General features: G+C 42.3%; 1 protein-coding gene across 1 annotated transcript in view; it reads right to left on the bottom strand.

Annotated features, from left to right (window-relative positions):
• The window catches only part of C2CD3 (C2 domain containing 3 centriole elongation regulator), a 91,942-nt gene that overhangs the window by 10,320 nt on the left and 59,874 nt on the right, over window positions 1-21,748 (bottom strand). The window contains 2 exon segments of the mRNA XM_043504026.1: window positions 17,299-17,407; window positions 19,609-20,674. Coding sequence (XP_043359961.1) covers window positions 17,299-17,407; window positions 19,609-20,674 — 1,175 coding nt within the window.

The following is a 21,748-nucleotide window of genomic DNA, read 5'->3' as shown; positions in this document are numbered from 1 at the left end:
TGACCCCTCTGGAGCCTTCCTCCTTCACTCAGCCCCATTATACACACCGAAAAGCTGAACACTAGCAGAGGAACTCAGGAAAACTTTCTCTCTCCAATAAGTTCAGAACTAGGCCAATTCTGGCAACCACAGAGATATTAAGAGATCAGAGTTTGTTCACTATTGAACATTAAGAATTGGAAGTAAGACTGAATGTTTTAGGAGCACATAGCTTGGCATAAACTGCACTTCTCTTAATACTGGTTGAAGACAGACTTATCATACTCTAAGCACAGACCAGCCTGTGACCTTTCACCCACTTAGCTGGGCTGTCTCTCTTGAGCAAGGTTTTGCAGACTTAGGCTATGTCTACACTACGAAATTAAGTCAATTTTATAGAAGTCGGTTTTGTAAAAAACATTTTTATACAGTTGATTGTGTGTCTCCCCACACAAATGCTCTAAGTGCGTTTAGTCGGCATTTAGTTGGTGGAGTGGTCCACAGTACCGAGGCAACCGTCCACTTCCAGAGCCTTGCAGTGTGGGTAGCTATCCCACAGTTCCCGCAGTCTCCCGCTGCCCATTTGAATTCTGGGTAGAAATCCCAATGCCTGATGAGGCAAAAACATTGTCGCAGGTGGTTCTAGGTACATATCGTCAGGCACCCGCTTCCTTCCCTCCGTGAGAGCAACGGCAGACAATCATTTCGCGTTTTTCCTGGTTTACACATGCAGACACCATACCACGGCAATCATGGAGCCTGCTTAGCTCACCGTATGTCTCCTGGGTGCTGGCAGACGCGGTACTGCATTGCTACACAGCAGCAGCTCATTGCCTTTTGGCAGCGGACAGTGCAGTATGACTGGTAGCCATCATCGCCATACTCCAGGGTGCTCTTTTAGCCGAGGTCAGTGAGGTCAGTCAGGGGCGCCTGGGCAAACATGGAAGTGACTCAGCCAGGTCATTTCCCCTTTAAGTTTCGTCTCATGGCGATTCAGTCCTGCCGGCAGTCATACTGCACCGTCTTCTAATGAGCAGCCAGGAGACGACAATGGTCAGCAGTCATACTGCACCGTCTGCTGCCAGCACGATGTATAAAGATAGATGAAGTGGATCAAAACAAGAAATAGATCAGATTCGTTTAGAATTCATTTTCTCCTCCCTCCCTCTGTGAAATCAACGGCCTGCTAAACCCAGGGTTTTGAGTTCTATCCTTGACAGGGCCATTCTGTTTCTCCTTGATGCCAAGCCACCCCCTTTATTGATTTTAATTCCCTGTAAGCCATGCTGTCAGTTGCCCCTCCCTCCATCAGAGCAACGGCAGACAATTGTTTCGCGCCTTTTTTCAATGCAGACGCCACAGCACTGGGAACATGGAGCCCGCTCAGATCACTGCGGCAATTATGAGCACTATAAACACTGTGTGCGTTATCCAGCAGGATATGCAGAACCATAACCTGCAAGAAAAGCGAAACCAGGCGAGGAGGTGACTGCAGCGTGGTGACGAGAGTGATGAGGACATGGACATTGACTTCTCACAAAGTACGGGCCCCTGCAAGTTGCACATCATGGTGTCAATGGGGCAGGTTCATGGCATGGATTCTGGGCCCGGGAAACAAGCACAGAGTGGTGGGACCGCATTGTATTGCAGGTCTGGGACGATTCCCAGTGGCTGCAAAACTTTTGCATGCGTAAGGGCACTTTCATGGAACTTTGTGACTTGCTTTCCCCTGCCTTGAAGCGCAAGAATACCAAGATGAGAGCAGCCCTCACAGTTGAGAAGCGAGTGGCGATAGCCCTGTGGAAGCTTGCAACGCCAGACAGCTACCGGTCAGTCGGGAATCAATTTGGAGTGGGCAAATCTACTGTGGGGGCTGCTGTGATGCAAGTAGGCAACGCTATCACTGAGCTGCTGATATCAATGGTTGTGACTCTGGGAAATGTGCAGGTCATAGTGGATGGCTTTGCTGCAATGGGATTCCCTAACCGTGGTGGGGCCATAGATGGAACCCATATCCCTATCTTGGCACCGGAGCACCAAGGCAGCGAGTACATAAACTGAAAGGGGTACTTTTCAATGGTGCTGCAAGCACTGGTGGATCACAAGGGACATTTCACCAACATCAACGTGGGATGGCCAAGAAAGATACATGACGCTCACATCTTCAGGAACTCTGATCTGTTTCAACAGCTGCAGCAAGAGACTTACTTTCCAGACCAGAAAATAACTGTTGGGGATGTTGAAATGCCTATAGTTATCCTTGGGGACCCAGCCTACCCCTTAATACCATGGCTCATGAAGCCATACACAGGCACCCTGGACAGTAGTCAGGAGCTGTTCAACTAGGCTAAGCAAGTGCAGAATGGTGGTAGAATGTGCATTTAGGCATTTAAAAGCTCACTGGCGCAGTTTACTGACTTGGTTAGACCTCAGCGAAACCAATATTTCCATTGTTATTACTGCTTGCTGTGCGCTCCATAATATGTGAGAGTAAGGGGGAGACGTTTATGGCGGGATGGGAGGTTGAGGCAAATCGCCTGGCTGCTGATTACGCACAGCCAGGCACCAAGCACCAGGGCTGTTAGAAGAGTACAGGAGGGCATGGTGCGCATCAGAGAAGCTTTGAAAACCAGTTTCAGGAATGGCCAGGCTATGGTGTGAAAGTTCTGTTTGTTTCTCCTTGATGGAACCTCTCCCCCGCCCCAGTTCACTCTATTTTCCTGTAAGCTAAGCACCCTCCCCTCCCTGCTTCGATCACTGATTGCAGAGGCAATAAAGTAATTGTTACTTCACATTCATGCATTCTTTAGTTATATGGTTAAAAAAGAAAAAAGAAAAGAAAAGAAAAGAAAAAAGCTGTTATGTGAACACAAACTGAATTCTTTTACTGCAACCAGTGAACATAAGAATGGCCATGCTGGGTCAGACCAATGACCTATCTAGCCCAGTATCCTGTTTTCTAAGAGTGGCTGGTGCCAGATGATTTGGAGGGAATTAACAGAACAGGGCAATATCAAGTGATGCATCCTCTGTCATCCAGTTCCAGCTTCTGAAAGCAGAAAGTTTAGAAACACCCGGAACATGGGGTTGTGTCCCTGACCATCTTGGCTAATAGCCATTGATGGACCTATCCTCCAGGAATTGATCTAATTCTTTTTTGACACAGTTATACTTTTGGCTTTCACAATATCCCCTAGCAACAAGTTCCAAAGGTTGACGGTGCATTCTCTGAAGAAGTACTTCCTTATGTTTCTTTTAAACCTGCTGCCAATTAATTTCATTGGGTGACCCCTTAGTTCTTGTGTTATTGAAGATAAGTGTCAAGACTCAATTATAACATGATTGCACTTAAAGATTAGAAATTTACCAAGTTATATTAGACCCTTGTGCCAATCACTACGTCATGGAGGACATGGAAATTGTCAAAATGCCCCCAAACTGTGATCTTTTAAATACTTTAAAAAAAAAAAAAAAAAGGAAAATGTCTACAAAGTCTTTAATAGAAAATACCTACTCAATTTTAAGGACAGAATGAATTTTACAAGTAAAATTTATTCTGTTTTGACTCTTACTTGTAAAATTAATTCTATGCAAACTCAGTGAAATTCAATACTTTGCCATTTACACTGTCATTAATTTTCTGAAAGAAAATTGTGCTTTATACAGGGCCTTTGTTGTAACACTGCAGCTTCCCAACTGTGTTGCACCAAATCAGAACTTTTACTCTGAAGGGGACCAGTGTCAGGTAATAATGCTACAGCTCTGCAAAACCTTCAAATGATGTCTTCTTTAAACATACTGAAGAACAAATATTCAAAGGGGTGATGGATTATTTCTGCTAATACCACCCATATACAGCTTCCTGTCTGCTCTACGTCCCTCTCAAGGTTGCTCAAAGACCAAATCAGCAGCTTATTCGCCTCGCTCTCCTCCCCCTGCCAAGTGTTTGTGAAACAGCTGAAACATTAATACTGGCTGGAGAAACAGTAACCAGTTCGAACTGGCTCTGCGCTAACTCTTTTGACCTATGCACACAATTAGTAAGCAAGTTATCCTGAAAATGTAAAACGGGAAGCATACGTGGTGCTGATAAATAGCTTTCCCTCTTTCAGTGCATAAAACTGCTCTGACTCCAGATTGATTTCTTACCACAAAAGTTACATATTTGAAAAGTGTTAAGTATCTTTCTCAAAAATAGCTTGTCAGGATGTCACCCTACCCCACTCCTATGTAAATTAGTTTGATCAGTTCATACAGGTCCTTCAGCTATTATTAAAGAACCCATGGCAACCTGGGGTATTCACCCTACTGGTCTGGCCAAATTCCACCTTGGATAACTATGCTGTGCTTCCCTAAATTTCTTCTATAGCTTCAAGTGGATGCAGTATTGTTCACTTCCTGTTCTAAATTGTAATGTTACTGTGGGCTGTTTGACAATTGGCCTGTTTCTAAACTAGAGGTGCTTGCATTTCAGGGATGGGTTCAATCATCTTTTATATATAGTTTGTACATCACTTTACATTTTGAAGTGCTTATGGAACCTTAAGAATGAAAGGAACTAAATGTAAGATTATTGAAGAAGTGGATTTACACTATAATAATGGCAATGGGTTTTTCTAGTGAATTCTCAAGCCAAGGCTATGATTCCACATTACTGAATATGTTGTGTGTTGGGAGATATAGGTAACAAATAAGTAAGATTTGAGTAGAGGCTTCATGAGAATATTTTTCTTTAAACCTTCTCAAAACTTACCCCATTTGTTCCTATATCGTCTCTAATTTATATTTATTTTAAGAAGTGTCAGAATGATAACAGTCCCATTTAATACTCTGTCATTCCACTTCTTATAATGAATTCGACATGCACCATCTGTGGATCTGGTATGTACAGAACTTCTATTTCTATTGCATTTACCTTTCTACTTTGGTATCTCCCTTCCCTTAAAATGCTGCAACTCCTCAACCAGCATGCCTGCTTCCCGATGTATTCCTTTTATTAACTCCAAAGCTGCAAAAAGGCTGGTAATAACGCAACCAGATTAAGAGGGGTTATGATCAGAGTTAACAGAATAATGAATAGTATAGAGAAGGTAGATTGGGAGCTTTTGTTCTCTCAGCAAAAAGAAAAAAAAACTGCATTCAATGAAACTGAAAGATTGCAAATTCAAAACTGATGTTTCAAATGATGTGTGATTAGACTGTGGAACTCATTGCCACTAGATGTTCAGGCCAAGAATGTAGCAACATTCAAAGGAGGCCTGGACATTTATATTGATAAGAATATCCAGAGCTATAATAGTGCTAACAAAAATTTTGGAAGGGATATCAAACCTCGTGCTTCAGCACTTAAGCCAATCTAATTATTAGGGAACAGGAAGAGACCTTCATGGGGAACATGTTATCCTACATTTGACTGCTATAGGGTTTCTGGAGTCTTCTTCTGAAGTATCTGGTGTTGGCCATCATTGGAGACAAGATACTGGACTAGCTGAATTGTGAATTTCTGATCCAGTACAGAAACTCAGAGTCATAAAGTTTAATGTCAGAAGGGACTACCAGATCATCTAGTCTGACCTCCTGCATATCACAGGCAGTAAACACCAACCCCGCATCTCTGCACCAAAACTGACAACCAGAATTATACCCAAGTATTGCAGCTCTCAGGAGACTAAACTATTGTGTGCTACAGGCAGAGAACAGGAGGAACCAAGGGGCACCAATATCCGAAGACCCTGCAGTGGCAGGGAACGGATTAAATAAGATCTAGGCAGATGTTTCCAGCAAGTGACTCGTGCCCCAGGTTGTAGAAGAAGGCAAAAAATCCTATGTTCCCTTCATGTAACCTGGGATCTGGCAGCAGGGGGCTGTGAAAATCTGCCTGTTCAAGAAATCCTTGCATCCCCATTTAATGGAACATTTCTCCTCCCTGCACAAAGACCTCACCTCACTGTGCCCAAGTGCGAGGAATCAGCTGAGCTCCCTGCAAAACTCAGTTAATACTGGTGGAACTTCAATGATGGGGAGTGGCTGGAGAGGGGCTTTCCCACTTTTTGGCATACCTCACAAGACCGGACATAGGTAGATTCATAGATTCATAGATATTAAGGTCAGAAGGGACCATTCTGATCATCTAGTCCGACCTCCTGCACAGCGCAGGCCACAGAATCTCACCCACCCACTCCTATGAAAAACCTCACCCATGTCTGAGCTATTGAAGTCCTTAAATCATGGTTCAAAGACTTCAAGGAGCAGAGAAGCCTCCCTCAAGTCAACCATGCCCCATGCTACAGAGGAAGGCGAAAAAGCTCCAGGGCCTCTCCAATCTGCCCTGGAGGAAAATTCCTTCCCGACCCCAAATATGGCAATCAGCTAAACCCTGAGCATATGGGCAAGATTCACCAGCCAGATACCCAGGAAAGAATTTTCTATAGTAACTCAGATCCCATCCATCTAATATCCCATCTCAGGGGATTTGGCCTATTTACCCTGAATATTAAGGTAGAAACATCCTTGCCCATTCCCTCCCAGTGGAATGACCTCCCCAAACGGTCTTTGGTCCTGTTCACCCCAGCATGGCCATTAGGATGATCGTGGGCTAAGCTCAAGAGCTTGACCCGGTACTTAGTTGGAACTACCAACTGTCTCTGAGGATGCCAGTCTTCCTGGTGTCCACCAGAAAGAGTTTCCTTGTAAAAAAGTCCTCTTTCTACAACAAACCTGGATCAATTAGAAGAGCTGAGAGGCAGTGGGTTGCCCCGTGCCACCGTCCATGCTCTCTGGAAGCTTTCATCTGCTTCCTGTTCGGTCTTGAACTGTTCCATCAGTTCCTCATTGGATTGTGGACCTAGGCTTGGTCCCTCTGGAAGCGATGTAGGGGATGGGGCTGTTTCCGTTGACTGTGAACTGCTCTCCGCTGGTACACTATGTTGGGGTTCAGGCTCCGGCTGAGCCTCTTGTGTAGGGTTATCGGCTGCTGCCGGTTCAGGTTCAGTGGGGCCCTCTGGGGTTGCAAGTACTGGATTCAGTGCTGGCAATGGGTCTGGTGCTAGTTGTTCCGCCGATTCCGGTTCTGGGACTGGCTCTTTCTGGGTCTCTGGGACTGAATCTACTACTGCTGTTGCAGACATTGGCCTGGGGTCCGGGTCCATCACCTCTGACCAGGTCATGGTAGAAGTTGACGGCTTGTTTAGCCTGGCTGTGGATGACCATTCCCACCCTCTTGGCTAGCTTCACATGATTGGCCAAGTCTTCCCCCAACAGCATGGGGATGGGATAATCATCACAGACTGCAAAAGTCCACGTTCCTGACCAGCCCTTGTACTGGACAGGCAATGTCCCTCCATGCAGTGACCTCCTTCCCGCCCACACTCATAGTTTCCCTCCGCTCTGAGGGTATCTGGGAGGTATCTGGGCATGAGGACCTCTGGTGTGATTCCGGTGCAATGAACTGTAATCTGTTGGGGTTCTTGGGGCAGTTGGCCTTCACATGCCCCGACTCGTTACATTTAAAACATCATCCAGCTGACGGGTCACTGGGGCGAGGTGGGTTGCTGGAGAACGGTGTGGCGGGACGATAAGGTGTCTGGATGGTTCCTTGGGGGGTAGTTGGGGCCTTGGGCTGCTCCCGGTAGTAGGGTGTGGTCTGAGGTTGTCCCTTCTAGTATCCGCTCCAACTGCGACCAGTTTTTTTCTCTTCTGCCACCTCCACCCATTTGGCTCCAATCTTCCCTGCCTCGATTACAGTTTTGGGCTTCCCATCTAGGATGTATCTTTCTATTTCCTCAGGAACACCCTCTAAGAACTGCTCCATTTGCATTAGGAAGGGCAAATCTTCTGGAGATTTAACACTTGCTCCTGATATCCAGGCATCCCAATGTTTCACAATGTGGTAGGCATGTCGGGTAAATGACACGTCTGGTTTCCACCTTAGGGCTCTGACCGCCGATGGGAATGCTCGGGTGTTAGCCCCATTCTGACACTCGCCTTGGTTTTAAACAGTTCATACTTGTTCATGTGTTCCTTAGGCATTTCAGCCACCACCTCAGCTAAGGGTCCACTGAGCTGCGGCCTCAGCTCTACCATGTCTTGGTCTGTAGAGATGCTGTACCCAAGGCAGGCCCTTTCAAAGTTTTCTAAGAAGGCCTCGGTATCATCACCTGCCTTGTAGGTGGGGAACTTCCTGGGATGTGAAGCGGTACCTGGAGAAGAATTGCTATTCTGCTGAGCCTTTGCCTTCTCCATCTCCGATGCATGCTTCCTCTCTTTTTCCTTTTCCTCCAGTTTTTTCCCTTGCCTCCATAGCTCTCCTGTAAGCAGCCTCTTGGTTCTTTTCTACCTCCATAGCTCTCCTGTGGGCAGCCTCTTGGTTTTTTTCTGCCTCTTTCGCTGCTCCATTTCTTTGTCCTTTGCCTCCATAGCTCTCCTGTGGGCAGCTTCTAGAGCTTTTTCTGACCCTTTCGCTGCCTCCAGTCTGGTTAACTCCAATTTGTGTTGTGTCTTGGTTTCTGTCATGTTTGCCTCTCTGTTTTTAACTAACTTTACACCCGAGAGTTAGAAATAAAACAAACAAAAAACTTGGCTTGCAAAATTTTGCTGTGCTGTAACCGGATACCTATGTTGTCCGATAGTGATTGTCAGCCTACAGAAAAATCCTTAAAAAAACCCCCAAAAACCTAACACCTTTGTCCCCAGGCAAATAGACAGAAAACCCCTCTAGTTGCCCTTAGGAAAAAAAAAAACTTCTTCACGTCTGTGAAGACTTGTGCATTTCCCTGCAGGAGGTTAATTACCCTGCCTTTCGGTAAAGAAAACTCCAGCTCACAAAAGACAATTCCCTTTTGTCTCTGCTCTGGCCCCAAAGCAGAGACAAAAAAACCTAACTGCTTTCAGCCGAAAACCTGCTTTCCAGCAGCCCACAGGAAAAAAAAAAAATTTCCTTTTTAAAATCTGTGCTTCTTGTTCAAAAAAAATCAAAATCCTTAAAAAAAAAACCAAAAAAACAAAAAAACTAAACACCTTTGTCTCCAGGCAAATAGCTCTTTATCAACAGAGGCCAATGTAGGACATTGTGAGGATAACTCCAATTTGCTCCCAGAGCTGAGCCTGCTTCTTAGCATCTGTGGCATTCCCAGTGGGCCATCAACCCATTCCCATGTCAAGTTCCAATGAAACAGTATTACTGTGTAAAAACAACGATTTTCATGATAGTTCTTCCTACAAATGTTAACGCTTGTCCATATTCTCTGTTGATCTAAATGGCAAGGCCTTCAGAAATGTATTCCTTTACTCATCTTTAGAACTTGATCTGTAGCTGAAAGACAACATCAGGTATATAGGCACTGTCTTAAAAAATATATATATCGAGACTGGCAACAGAATTCCATCCACTTGGTGTTAAAGGATTTTTAGCTTTCTGCCGTGTTTGCCATTTTTGTGAGTACATTACAACTGACGCAGGTCAGTTTAGTGATCTCAAGCATGCGAACTAATATCTTGTACTTAAGCAACAACTACAGCCTGCTCCCACTGAAGCCAACAGGAATTTTGCCTGACTTTGCTGGGAGCAGGATCTCACCCTAAGGCAGGATAGTACACCTTAGGTAATGTTATAAAGGCATAAAAGGATATGATTATCTTGAAATCGTTATATGGAATGCCTCATTGCTATTATGCAATGGACTTTACACTTTTTAGACCTGTTCATTTCTTGGACATGACAGAAATGGCTGACTTAGAAATCACTGCTTGTGCCCAAAGTTCTAAAGTCATTCCATTATTATAGGTTTTATGATAGTGACAATTATTACAATTACAGGGGGACTTTGTTGAGTATGTGAAAACAGGGTTGCAATCATTCTGAAAAACTTTCCTTTGGGGCTGAAGTTTTCCATGTTAGAGCTTAGCCCCGAAGTAATTTCTTTTTAGAAAGTGAAGCAAGTTTTTTAAATTCTTTGTTAAATTATTAAAGAGTGTAGAGAAAATTAAAGACTTTTTTTTTTGCTTAAAAGTAACCCAAAGACCACTAGAAAAACCTTATTCTGCATGCAAATAGATCTTAAAAGTTACCCTGTTATGCTGGCAGACCACTCATGAATGTGAGTGCCAACCTCAGGGCAGACTGTTACATATCGGGGCACAAACCACTCCAGACAGCCTGACACATGCATCCAACATGTAGCCCAACTTGTAACTGTTAGGTTTGCAACATCTGTGTGTCCAGAAGTGAAAGACATGTCACAAACAGCTGTTTCAACTGACATGTCATCACCTAGGAGAGGTAGCTGCCTCAGCAGAAAAATACAGTATAAGATGCTGCAGGTCTGCTGTTACACATCACAAAAGACCGCTATTCTTGGTCACATTTAGGACAAGTCATTAATAGACTAAAATTGCCCAAAGGAGCGCACAACTCAGAGCTGAAGAATGACAGAAATCATACGTAGGCTGACCGTTCCCTATTGGGCTATGTGGTGATTAACTTGTGTGTTTCTGAGAGTATATGGACTATATTACGCTTGTAAAACATGCCATTGATATGTGAATTTCAGAGAGAGGTACGTAAATTACTGCTGGGTAGGTCATACTATGCCCCTTTTGAGATGTGTCAGATACATGTATCTGTACTAATGCACCTTTTGGAGGGCACACATCCTGCCATAGGTACAGTTGTGGTGCAGAGATGGCATCTTCTAAGATGAAGTTCTATATTTGTTGCTATACATGTGCAGATCTGACTCAAACCCTGAGAAACGAAGGGCACAGTAAAGATGTTCTCAACTCACACAATATACTGGAAGTTTGAGTATTAGGTTAAGCAGGATGGTTTAGCTTCATTGTACTTTCGGGGATAAGCATATAGACAAGGTATCTACTTTTATAGCTAGCTTTACACAAAAATATGTACTGTTTAAAATATGTTAGTGCCTTGCAACGAGTATGCAACTTAATGAAGCATACTGAACCAATGTGGCATTTTTATGATGCACCTTTGACATCAAAAATTGTGACTCCCCTATAAAAACAATTTTAACCTCCTGCATAGTTTCCAGAGCACACACTTGAACCACACTGTGTTTACTCCATTCCTGTCCAGAGAAACTGCCTGTGCCAGTTCAGTTCATGGCCTGAATGTTGGTTGACAACCGCTCTGGTTTCCTCTTTCTAGGTCTCTGAGCCAATAAAATCACACATGATCTGTGAATACCTGATGCACAGCCTTATTAGTGTACATCTTTAATCTGCAAAACAGTAAGAGGAAAGAGGCACATGTATAAAAAGATCATGCTTTGATTTTCCTTTTATAGAAGTGACAATGATTTTCCAGGACACCACAGGCCAACTCAGGATTATGTAATGACGGTGTGCCAGGGATACAAGTCTTATGAATATTTTATTCAAATCTTGAGGCTCAGGCTGTTTAAATGTCAAACAAGTCTGGATAACAGAGAGTACTTTGAAAGCATTATGTACCTTGGTACTGTGAGTTTGTTTGGCAGCTGATTTTATTCTTGCATTAATAAAAGTGTGAAAACAGTTCTAGACTGCACAATTACATGTTCAGAAAAGTGACATTGCACATACTTTTGGTGACTGTGCAGTAGAAGGTTTGTGTGAAGCCATGAGTTTTGGTGAGTGTTATGCCTTCTAAATTCAGATTGATTAAAATCATCTGCATGGACTGTAGAACAACCCTTTCTTCTCCTTCTTTCTGGGCATCCTTTCCTTGGCAACAAGGGAAAGAATGTCAACATTTCTCTCTAATACACTATGATGACAATTTTGTCAAGTATAAGTCCCCTAGCCCAGGCTCTCTAAATATCTTGAGTATAGGAAAATAAGTCCCTAGTTGTAGAGAAGTGGGGGCAGGAGTGGTAATTGGTATGGAAGCATTAAACTAGGAATAATCATAAGAGGCAAGAAAGGCTGATTATATTACTGCTAAGGAGTTCCATCCTTGTCATGAATAGGAATCTAGTATCTTGAGGGTCTGGCAAGAGACACAAGAGGCTGTGTTGCTTTGATGGTAAACAGGTTTAGAATATGAATGAAAAAAGATATATCCTGGGTAGAATCCTGCCTATCAGTATAAACTACCTACCCCATTGGAACATTCTTGGTGGCAAAAACAACAAATCTTGATAGTTTAAAAATAACAAAGCTTATTTAAGTGTCCGGCTTTTAAAATATGTTTTCAATAAGGCCTCATACCGATGGGGTGATCAGTTAACTATGAAAGAAAGAGAACTTCAATTTGCATTTCAAAGCTCAGATCCTATTCTGGAATCTCCTTACTTTTTATTATTCTATCACAACAGCATCAAAAAAAGCTGCAGTGTGGTAGATGCTGCCCAAGCATATGGAATGCATGATTCCTGTCTGGAAGAGTTTCCGATCCAACTTAAGAGAAGATGGAGCAAGTGAATGCAAGAAAGAAAAGGAGGGAAGGGAAGTCAAGAATAAATGTTTGTGTGGTTATGCAGACTGGATATGTGCAAAATTTAATGGTTCTGAGTCATTTAAAAAGTAGTTAAATGTTTAAAGTAAATAAATATCAGGCAACACTGGCTGTTGCTCAACTTGCAGGTCATCAGAAATGGTCTTGAGAAAGGATTTGAAGGAGAGCATATGACAGATCAGTTCATACTATGTTGAGGCAGAGTGGAAGAAGGCATGGAGATGCAGAAGTTGACAAATGGGGGGTCAAAGCTGGCATTGTTGGTGGATCAAAGGGGCAGAGGATGAACTGGTAAGAGAAGATCAGAGAAGCATGGAGGAGAAGACTTGGGAAGAGCCCTGAAGACTGGAAGCGGGAGCTTGATGTGGTGAAAATCTGAATTTAGTGGGTTTTTTTATTTTTTATATGGCTCAGCAAAATTCAGACACCTGGCCTATGATGCCAGGCTTCAGACTGAAATCTGAACTGAAGCCTCCACTCAGTAAAGATAATCAATCTGTCCTCAGACAGACTTCTCCTATAGTGCCTTTGCCTCCTTCCATGTTTACAGTCAAGTCCCTCTACCGGCTCATCTACTCTCTTATATCACCACCACTTTGGGCAGGAAGGCAAAAAGCAGCTCCATCAGGGGAATGGATGGCGGCAGAGGCACTTAAGAGGCTGGATAGGGGGTGTTTGCCAGCTGCCATGTATAAGCCACACCTACAGCTTATATTTGTGTCTCTGAAGTTTGATGAATTCTCGAAAAAACCTAAAACAAACAAAGCTAGTGTTCAAAACTGACATTCCTAATATCCTAATCAAGAACACACAAAAATGCAGAAACCTCATTGTTTCAAGCTCTGCAGTTCACCTTTATATGAATTCAGCCTACATTTAGAAAAGTTTGGTTTTCCCCATACTGATCACAGGTTCTGAACTTGCACTGTAATTCCAATACTGTTAACTGAAAGGACCTTTGTGTTTAAGGGCCCAAATTTGCTCCCACTATAGTAAATGGCAAAGCTTTTGTAAACATTAGGGAGAAGGACTGGGTCTTGAAAATCTGAAAAAAAATACTAATCTTTTTTTACTCCTTATTTACAAATTTCAACCAATATTCTATGGTGTAAAACCGACATCCTCCCTTGTTACAGAAGCTAATTTTGTCATTGGTTTACATACCCTATAGTCATGTTTTCACTCTTGCTAAATTCCAGTGGAGGAAGAAGGATGATCTTGTGGTTAAGGCACTGGACTCAGGATAACTGGGTTCAATTCCCAGCTCCGCCACAGACTTTCTGTGTGACCCCTTTGCAAGTCACTTTCTCTCTGTCTCCATCCTCAATCTATAAAATGGGTACAATGCTTCTTTTCTGCATCCCTTTTGTCAGTCTTGTCTATTTAGATTGTAAGCTCTCTGGGGCAGGGACTTTCTGTTACTAAGTGTTTAGGTAGCATATAGCACAAATCGGGTGAGGCCTGAATGCTTACTGTAATATAGAAATACTACTGTTAATGCTAATAATAAAATACCCCTGGAATTAGCCTTGTTTAAAGTGAGAAAAATGACTAATTCAACACTATTTGGTTAACACCCTTCCTTATTATTATTAGTCATTTCTATAACTGTAGTGGCTGAAAGGACTCATTCAGGCTTGAGTTTTTATGTTCTAACTTTAACTATTCATTTAGTAGCTGGATAAAGAGGAGATTCAAACAGTATTTTATTATTTATGAAGCCAAAGTTGTGGCTCTCTCGCTATGTACTTGTAAATCACCAAGGGCATTCCCCTGAGGAATTTACGGCTTAAGGGTCTGATCCTGTGAAGACAGGAATCCCCTCAGCCCTCACTGATTTGCACTGGTGTTGCAGGTATTCAACACTTCCCAGGAGTGCTCAGCATTAACCACTAATTCCTTCCCAGTGAATTGTGGGAAAACTTGTTTGTCCATCTGGGCACATAGTGGGATTTGTGGGAAGGCACTGGAGAACCACCAGCACTAAAATTATTTAGCCTGCATCCTTACTGCAAAATGATGGGTTACCAACAGGAGTGAAAGCTGCATCCCCAGCCGAGCCAGTCAGTCTGAGTTTAAAGCAACATCAAAATGGGATGAGAGATCATGTATGTGAACAGGAGGTGGGTCAGGGGCAACATCCAAGTAGAGAGCAGTTCTTCAATTTCCATCCCACCATCAACCTCAGCCTGGATCAGTCCACACAAAAGATCCACTTCCTGGACACTACGGTGCTAATAAGCGATGGTCACATAAACACCACCCTATACAGGAAACCTACCGACCACTATGCCTACCTACATGCCTCCAGCTTTCACCCAGATCACACCACACAATCCATTGTCTACAGCCAAGCTCTTCGATACAACCGCATTTGCTCCAACCCCTCAGACAGAGACAAACACCTACAAGATCTCTATCAAGCACTCCTACAACTACAATACCCACCTGCTGAAGTGAAGAAAAGATTGACAGAGCCAGAAGAGTACCCAGAAGTCACCTACTACAGGACAGGCCCAACAAAGAAAATAACAGAACGCCACTAGCCATCACCTTCAGTCCCCAACTAAAACCTCTCCAACGCATCATCAAGGATCTACAACCTATCCTGAAGGACGACATATCACTCTCACAGATCTTGGGAGACAGGCCAGTCTTTGCTTACAGACAGCTCCCCAATCTGAAGCAAATACTCACCAGCAACCACACACCAGAACCACTAACCCAGGAACCTATCCTTGCAACAAAGCCCGTTGCCAACTCTGTCCACATATCTATTCAGGGGACACCATCATAGGGCCTAATCACATCAGCCACACTATCAGAGGCTCGTTCACCTGCGCATTTACCAATGTGATATATGCCATCATGTGCCAGCAATGCCCCTCTGCCATGTACGTTGGTCAAACTGGACAGTCTCTACGTAAAAGAATGAATGGACACAAATCAGACGTCAAGAATTATAACATTCAAAAACCAGTTAGAGAACACTTCAATCTTTCTGGTCACTCGATTACAGACCTAAGAGTGGCTATCCTTCAACAAAAAAGCTTCAAAAACAGACTCCAAGGAGAGACTGCTGAATTGGAATTAATTTGAAAACTGGATACAATTAACTTAGGCTTGAATGAAGACTGAGAGTGGATGGGTCATTACACAAAGTAAAACTATTTCCCCATGTTTATTTCCCCCCGCCCCCAACTGTTCCTCAGATGTTCTTGTCATCTGCTGGAAATGGCCCACCTTGATTATCACTACAAAAAGTGCCCCCCCACCCCCCGCTGGTAATAGTTCACCTTACCTGATCACTCTCGTTACAGTGTGTATGGTAACACCCATTGTTTCATGGTTCTCTGTGTATATAAATCTCCCCACTGTATTTTCCACTGAATGAACCTGATAAAGTGAGCTGTAACTCACGAAAGCTTATGCTCAAATAAATTTGTTAGTCTCTAAGGTGCCACAAGTACTCCTTTTCTTTTTGCGGATACAGACTAACACGGCTGCTACTCTGAAAACTGGATCAGAGATTAGCAACAGAAAGCTAAGTGAAAGAGAGTTTTGGGGCTGGATTCTGAGCAGAATATCATTAAGATTCTTCCAGGTTTCATCAGAATATACATAAACAACATACAAAAAGTAAACTTGTTAAACAATAAGGGGAAATTCATGCCCGCTCATTACAATCGAACTCTAAGTTTGAGTCCTTGAAGCATCCTGTAACTGAGAGGCTTCTTTGATATTTATTTATATTACGATCAGGAATGAGTTACTCTGGAGAGTAAAAAGAGTGCTTAGCTGAATGCAAACAGCTTGCATTCAAGTCATTCATTAATTACAGAAATAGAAAGTCAAATCAAAGGATACCTGACCCTAAAAACTTCTGAAAGCTCCAGAGAAGGAGAATTTTTAATTACTTCAGGGAAACAATGTTTGTAACACTGGTAAAGAGAATTTTACTCCTAAAATTTGGCTAAAACATAGAGAGCAAAATTCAGAAAAAATAAATACTCAAATCAGCAATCGCAGGTGTAGTGACAATACTGTAAACATGTTTGCCAATTTCAGGTAGTTTATTACTTCAGGGCCATTAGGTTCCGCCTGTTTTTGTTCTGTTTAGCTAAGCAAGACGTTCCTTGTTACGTAAACATTCTGTTCAGCATTGGTTTCAAAGGGAGAGGAATGAACACATTACTTCTGCTGGAAGTGGTAGAAAATAGTCCATCTGTTGCAATACCAAGATCTGCACCAGTGAAACTAACACTAACACTGATTTCTTGTGTTCACTACTAGATGCAAACAGTATTTAGTCCCCATAAAAACTGACACCTTAACAATTTCTGAAAATTTAATGCCCCTATTCCCTTTCAAAGCAGAACATCGCAAGCAATTATGTTTTTGCGCATAGAATTTTGAAAACATAGCAAAAGCACCCAATTTTCAGAGCTGGGTATTTAAAGTTAGGCACCTAAATTCATACTAAGACACATAAGTAGGAATAGTCTGATTTTAAGAAGTGCTGAGCACTTGTAGATCTCAGATTTCAATGGAGTTATTTCTGGTTTGCCCCTGGGGGACAGGAGAATCAGATCCAGTGACGATAGGCAAATACAGCAGCTATGATATATGCTAGAATACCATAGCTAACACAGCCTTGAACACTGGAAACTGGTTTCACTGAGAAGGGAAATGTTCATCATGAACAACAAGATTCGCACCTACCCTTTTTGAAAACTGCTATGGGATCTCTTATGTAAAACCTGAAAGCCAAAGAAGGCAGAAGGAACTTCCATTTAACATCTTCTCTGGGAGGAGGGCAGTCATTTAGATAGGACTGTAAAAGATTAAGAGTTCACCATACTTACTTTATTAGGTGTGGCAGATGGGCAAGAAGAAGAAATACTAAGCATTCTCATGGAGACTTCCAAATGTTGGGGTGGAAGAAAAAAGTTAGGAAGGACAATAGGATCTGGTCTGAACAGAGCTGTTAAGCAATAACATTTTGCAGTGTTTTACAATTATAGAAAACTCTGTAGTTATGCATTTAGATTCAGCATCATCACAAAAGCTGTTCTTAATGGATCCATGATTTTCTAAATAATCCTATTTATTTTTAATCTCTGAACGTTAGATAATTCAGATCACTCAGCTTTGCTGCATAGTTTCACAGGGTACAGAACATTAACGTAATATGACACTCCTGTAGATCCTTATTCTGAAAAATCCAACATGCTTTACAAAAGATGATATGTGAAATATAGGTATTACTTTGACCATTACTGAAATGTGGCAACTCTCTTTAATTAATTAAAAAAATAAAGTTATCTAAGTCTCTTTTAAAATAGAATCATAGAATCAGAGTTGGTGGGGACCTCAGGAGGTCATCTAGTCCAACCCCCTGCTCAAAGCAGGACCAATCCCCAACTAAATCATCCCAGCCAGGGCTTTGTCAAGCCGGGCCTTAAAAACCTCTAAGGAAGGAGATGCCACCACCTCACTAGATAACCCATTCCAGTGCTTCACCACCCTCCTAATGAAAAAGTTTTTCCTAATATCCAACCTAAACCTCCCACACTTCAACTTGAGACCATTACTTCTCGTTCTGTCATCTGGTACCACTGAGAACAGTCTAGATCCAACCCCTTTCAGGTAGTTGAAAGCAGCTATCGAATCCCCCCTCATTCTTCTCTTCTGCAGACTAAACAATCCCAGTTCCCTCAGCCTCTCCTCATAAGTCATGTGATCCAGCCCTCTAATAATTTTTGTTGCCCTCTGCTGGACTCTTTCAAATTTTTCCACTTCCTTTTTGTAACGTGGGGCCCAAAACTGGACACAGTACTCCAGATGAGGCCTCACCAAATCCAAATAGAGGGGAATGATCATGTCCCTAGATCTGCTGGCAATGCCCCTACATATACAGCCCAAAATGCTGTTAGCCTTCTTGGCAACAAGGGCACACTGGTGACTCATATCCAGCTTCTCATCCACTGTAACCCTAGGTCCTTTTCTGCAGAAGTGCTGCCTTTTCTGAAGAACTGCAGAAAAGGAAACATGACAAGCTGCAATAGCACACACCAGCAACAATTGTTTTGTTGGCAAGAAGTGAAAAATAGCTTTCAGTTCAAGCTGTTCAGAAAAATGCACGTAGGCAAGATGTAATTAGCTGGACTGAAATGTGATCGAGACACTGTGATTAATATGCCTAATCCCTGCACAAAGTGTCATGGGAATTAATGGCCACAAATGGTCAGGAACCCTATTACAGATCACTTGACTGACAGCAGAACAATGCTTCCTAATATGCTGCTGGGACATCAATTCTGGTTTAAGAGGGAAGAATGCTACATACTTAATCCCCACTTCCTACAGCCCCTAAGTATTCCCATTCAGATAATGGCCAGGTCCAAATTGTTAAGTCTCCTGGGATCACAACACAAGGTGGTACTGGCTGCAATAAAACTAAATTTGATCATTTTGACACTTCCAAAAACAATACAAGTGAGGACTAAAACTGTGACCCTAATCCATTCAATTGTGCCCAAGTATTACAACACATGCAGTTTGTAAGATGACCCTTAACTGGGGGACTATTGCTAAACCTATGCGCAACAGAGTTGTTCAAGACACAATTTTCCAGTTAAAGAAAGCTGCATCCAGTTTGCTCCATGTAGTATTTGGAAAGATACCGGTGGGAGGCAGGGGTGAAATTGATCATGTATTAATTGCCAACTGTAATTGAAAATTAAGTTTTTGATTAAAATTGACTAACCCTCTGGTTAACTAATACTAATTTGCTTACAAGTGACAGACCAACATGGAATCCCAGTGTTCGGGGATCCATCAGTTTCCATCCAGCTTTAACATTAGTTTAAATTAATCAGAAAAAAAGGAACAGTTTAAACAAGAAGCATTTTGCCAGACAATGGCTCAAACAAGAGCTTGAAAGTTCACACACAAAAATTGGTAAAACACACAATTGTGGTTAGGTTGAATCCTTGTCTGTTAAGTTTTACACCGGCAGATAATTTTACAACCCCCCCCCCCCCCACAAAAAAGAGGTTTAAAAGGAAAATGTAACCCAGCCATAGTGGTGATCACCAATTACGTTCTAATAGAGCCACTCACTATTTCTTAGCATGCAAACTGCACTTGATGAAAAAGACAAAAAAGGATACAACACAATACTAGATTTCACAGACTTTTCTGACTCTTCAGGCAGGTCCTCATGGCTCTCATCAGAGCAGCTCCAGCTATTTCTTGTAGACTCTGACTGCGCAGATAAATTCTGAATATGCATCCCTTCATCAGACTCATTTCCTTCCTCACCTTGATAGTCTGCATCTAAATACTCACTACTTTCCTCCTTTCTTTCTCTGGCAATGGTCTTGACCACACCAAAATCTCCACTGCCTGGTAAATTCAATGGTTCTCCAGATATTGCATGAAACTCTTTGTCTTGTTCTGCTTCTTGGGCTTCAATAGCTCCATTGTGATTGACGTTCTCTTCTTCTAATGACCCAACATTTGCTTGATGCATTTTGGGTAAATGTGCAGGCTGAAACCTCTCTGAATCAGTTGCTTCAGTATCACTATTTGGATCTTCAAGGCCTTTTTTCATTACACATGCAGCATTCTCTTCAATATAGGGACTAGCATAGGATCTAGCAGTGATGGGCATTCTTGGGTGGTTGTTCTTTGGTATACTGGACAAAGAGCTACTTCTTATACTCTCTCCTTTTTGTAAATATTCAGTAGCCACTGAGTATTCGTTCTCATTTCTCAAATCTATTGGCTGTCTGTCAGGGCCCTGCTCCCCTTCAGATACAATGCTGGACCAGGGACTGGTTTTGTCAGTTACAGTAGTTATTTCATTCAGAGTCCTTGGTTCTATGACATCCTCTTCATACTCTTCATCGCTGTTGGACCGGATGGCATGTGTATCCTCCTCTGTCTGGATGTGGTCCAATGACACAGGATGCTCATTTTCAGTGTCTGCTTGGTCTAGAAATTCATATAGCATACCTCTTCTAAATGCAGACCTTCCAAGAGAGAATACAGGTGGTGTATCTATGTGGACATTTGGTGATTCCATTCTTGATTGGCCTTGGTGCATCTCAGTTCTCACTGCTCCATCCTTTTGATCCAATGCAACAACAAGGGCATGTTTAGTGCCTGAATTTCTGATATTGTCTTGAAGCACATTTGAAGATTCTTTGGTATTTTTCGTTATAGTCTGCAAATCTAATTGATGGTAAACAGCATCAGTACATACAAGAGATGAAGGCTTCAACTCTGATCGTTACTCTTTAGTGCAGCTATAGCTGAACTACTTGTGAATAACCACATATGCAATGAATGATTAAAGGAGCTAAATATGTAAAGCTTGGGTCAAATAAAAATGGGGACAATTGGAAGGGGATGGTGCTTGATAACAGTTCACAAATGTCAGAAGGGTGCAAACACTGAGAAGGGGAAGGAATTTGTTTAGGGTGGTGTAAGGCAGAATAATGAAAAGAACTGTGATGAAATTGAGGAAGAGAAAAGTTGACTATGAGGAAAAGTTTCCACACTTTTTTACTCACTGACTTCGAGACCTTTTAGTGGAACAGTCCCCCAAGAGAAACTGAACAGCCTCTATTGCTGGGACATTTAAAACAAGTCTGGACAAAAACCATGAGCAACAAGGGAACAATCCTACATTGAACAGAAACAGGAGATGGGAACTAGATAACCCAGTTACCTTTTCCATCAGTAGCTTCGACAATCCTATGGAACAGGGCTAGAGGACTTACTCTCACTGACACACTCTAGTTTTGCACACCTGATGGTAATCTGCATGCTTCTATCTATTTCTATATTAAAAATCATATGAGAACCCACTTAGATGATTGTTAATTAAATATTTATACCAACCGAAAGGCACAAGAGAACATTGATTTGTTACAGTGCAAAAGTTGCAAAATATATATATTTCAATATTAAAAATGAAGAGTTGCATGTGTTATCTATATAATGTAGGAAGCAGGGGAAAGGAAAGGTTGATTGGCCTAGGAGTCTAAATATAAATAGCCTCTTGTGATACAGCCATGTCTTGGCCATTTACAATTTATTTTAATAATAAGGAAATCTATTTTTAGTTTCTAGTTTCCAGTCAGATATACCTCATTTCATCAAAATCTTTCAGGAATTAGGCCATAGGTATTTAGCTGAACTCACCATCAAGGTAAATGTCAAATTAGTGCTCTTGGAGACAAACAACAGGTTTAAAATAAGATTTAAAGAGGATGCAACAAGTGGCGGGGGTGGCGGCACTGG

This window comes from Dermochelys coriacea, chromosome 1 (assembly GCF_009764565.3).
Source record: "Dermochelys coriacea isolate rDerCor1 chromosome 1, rDerCor1.pri.v4, whole genome shotgun sequence".
NCBI classification, from domain to species: domain Eukaryota; kingdom Metazoa; phylum Chordata; order Testudines; family Dermochelyidae; genus Dermochelys; species Dermochelys coriacea.
Note: the sequence above shows the minus strand (reverse complement) of the source record. Positions and strands in the feature narration are given on the sequence as shown.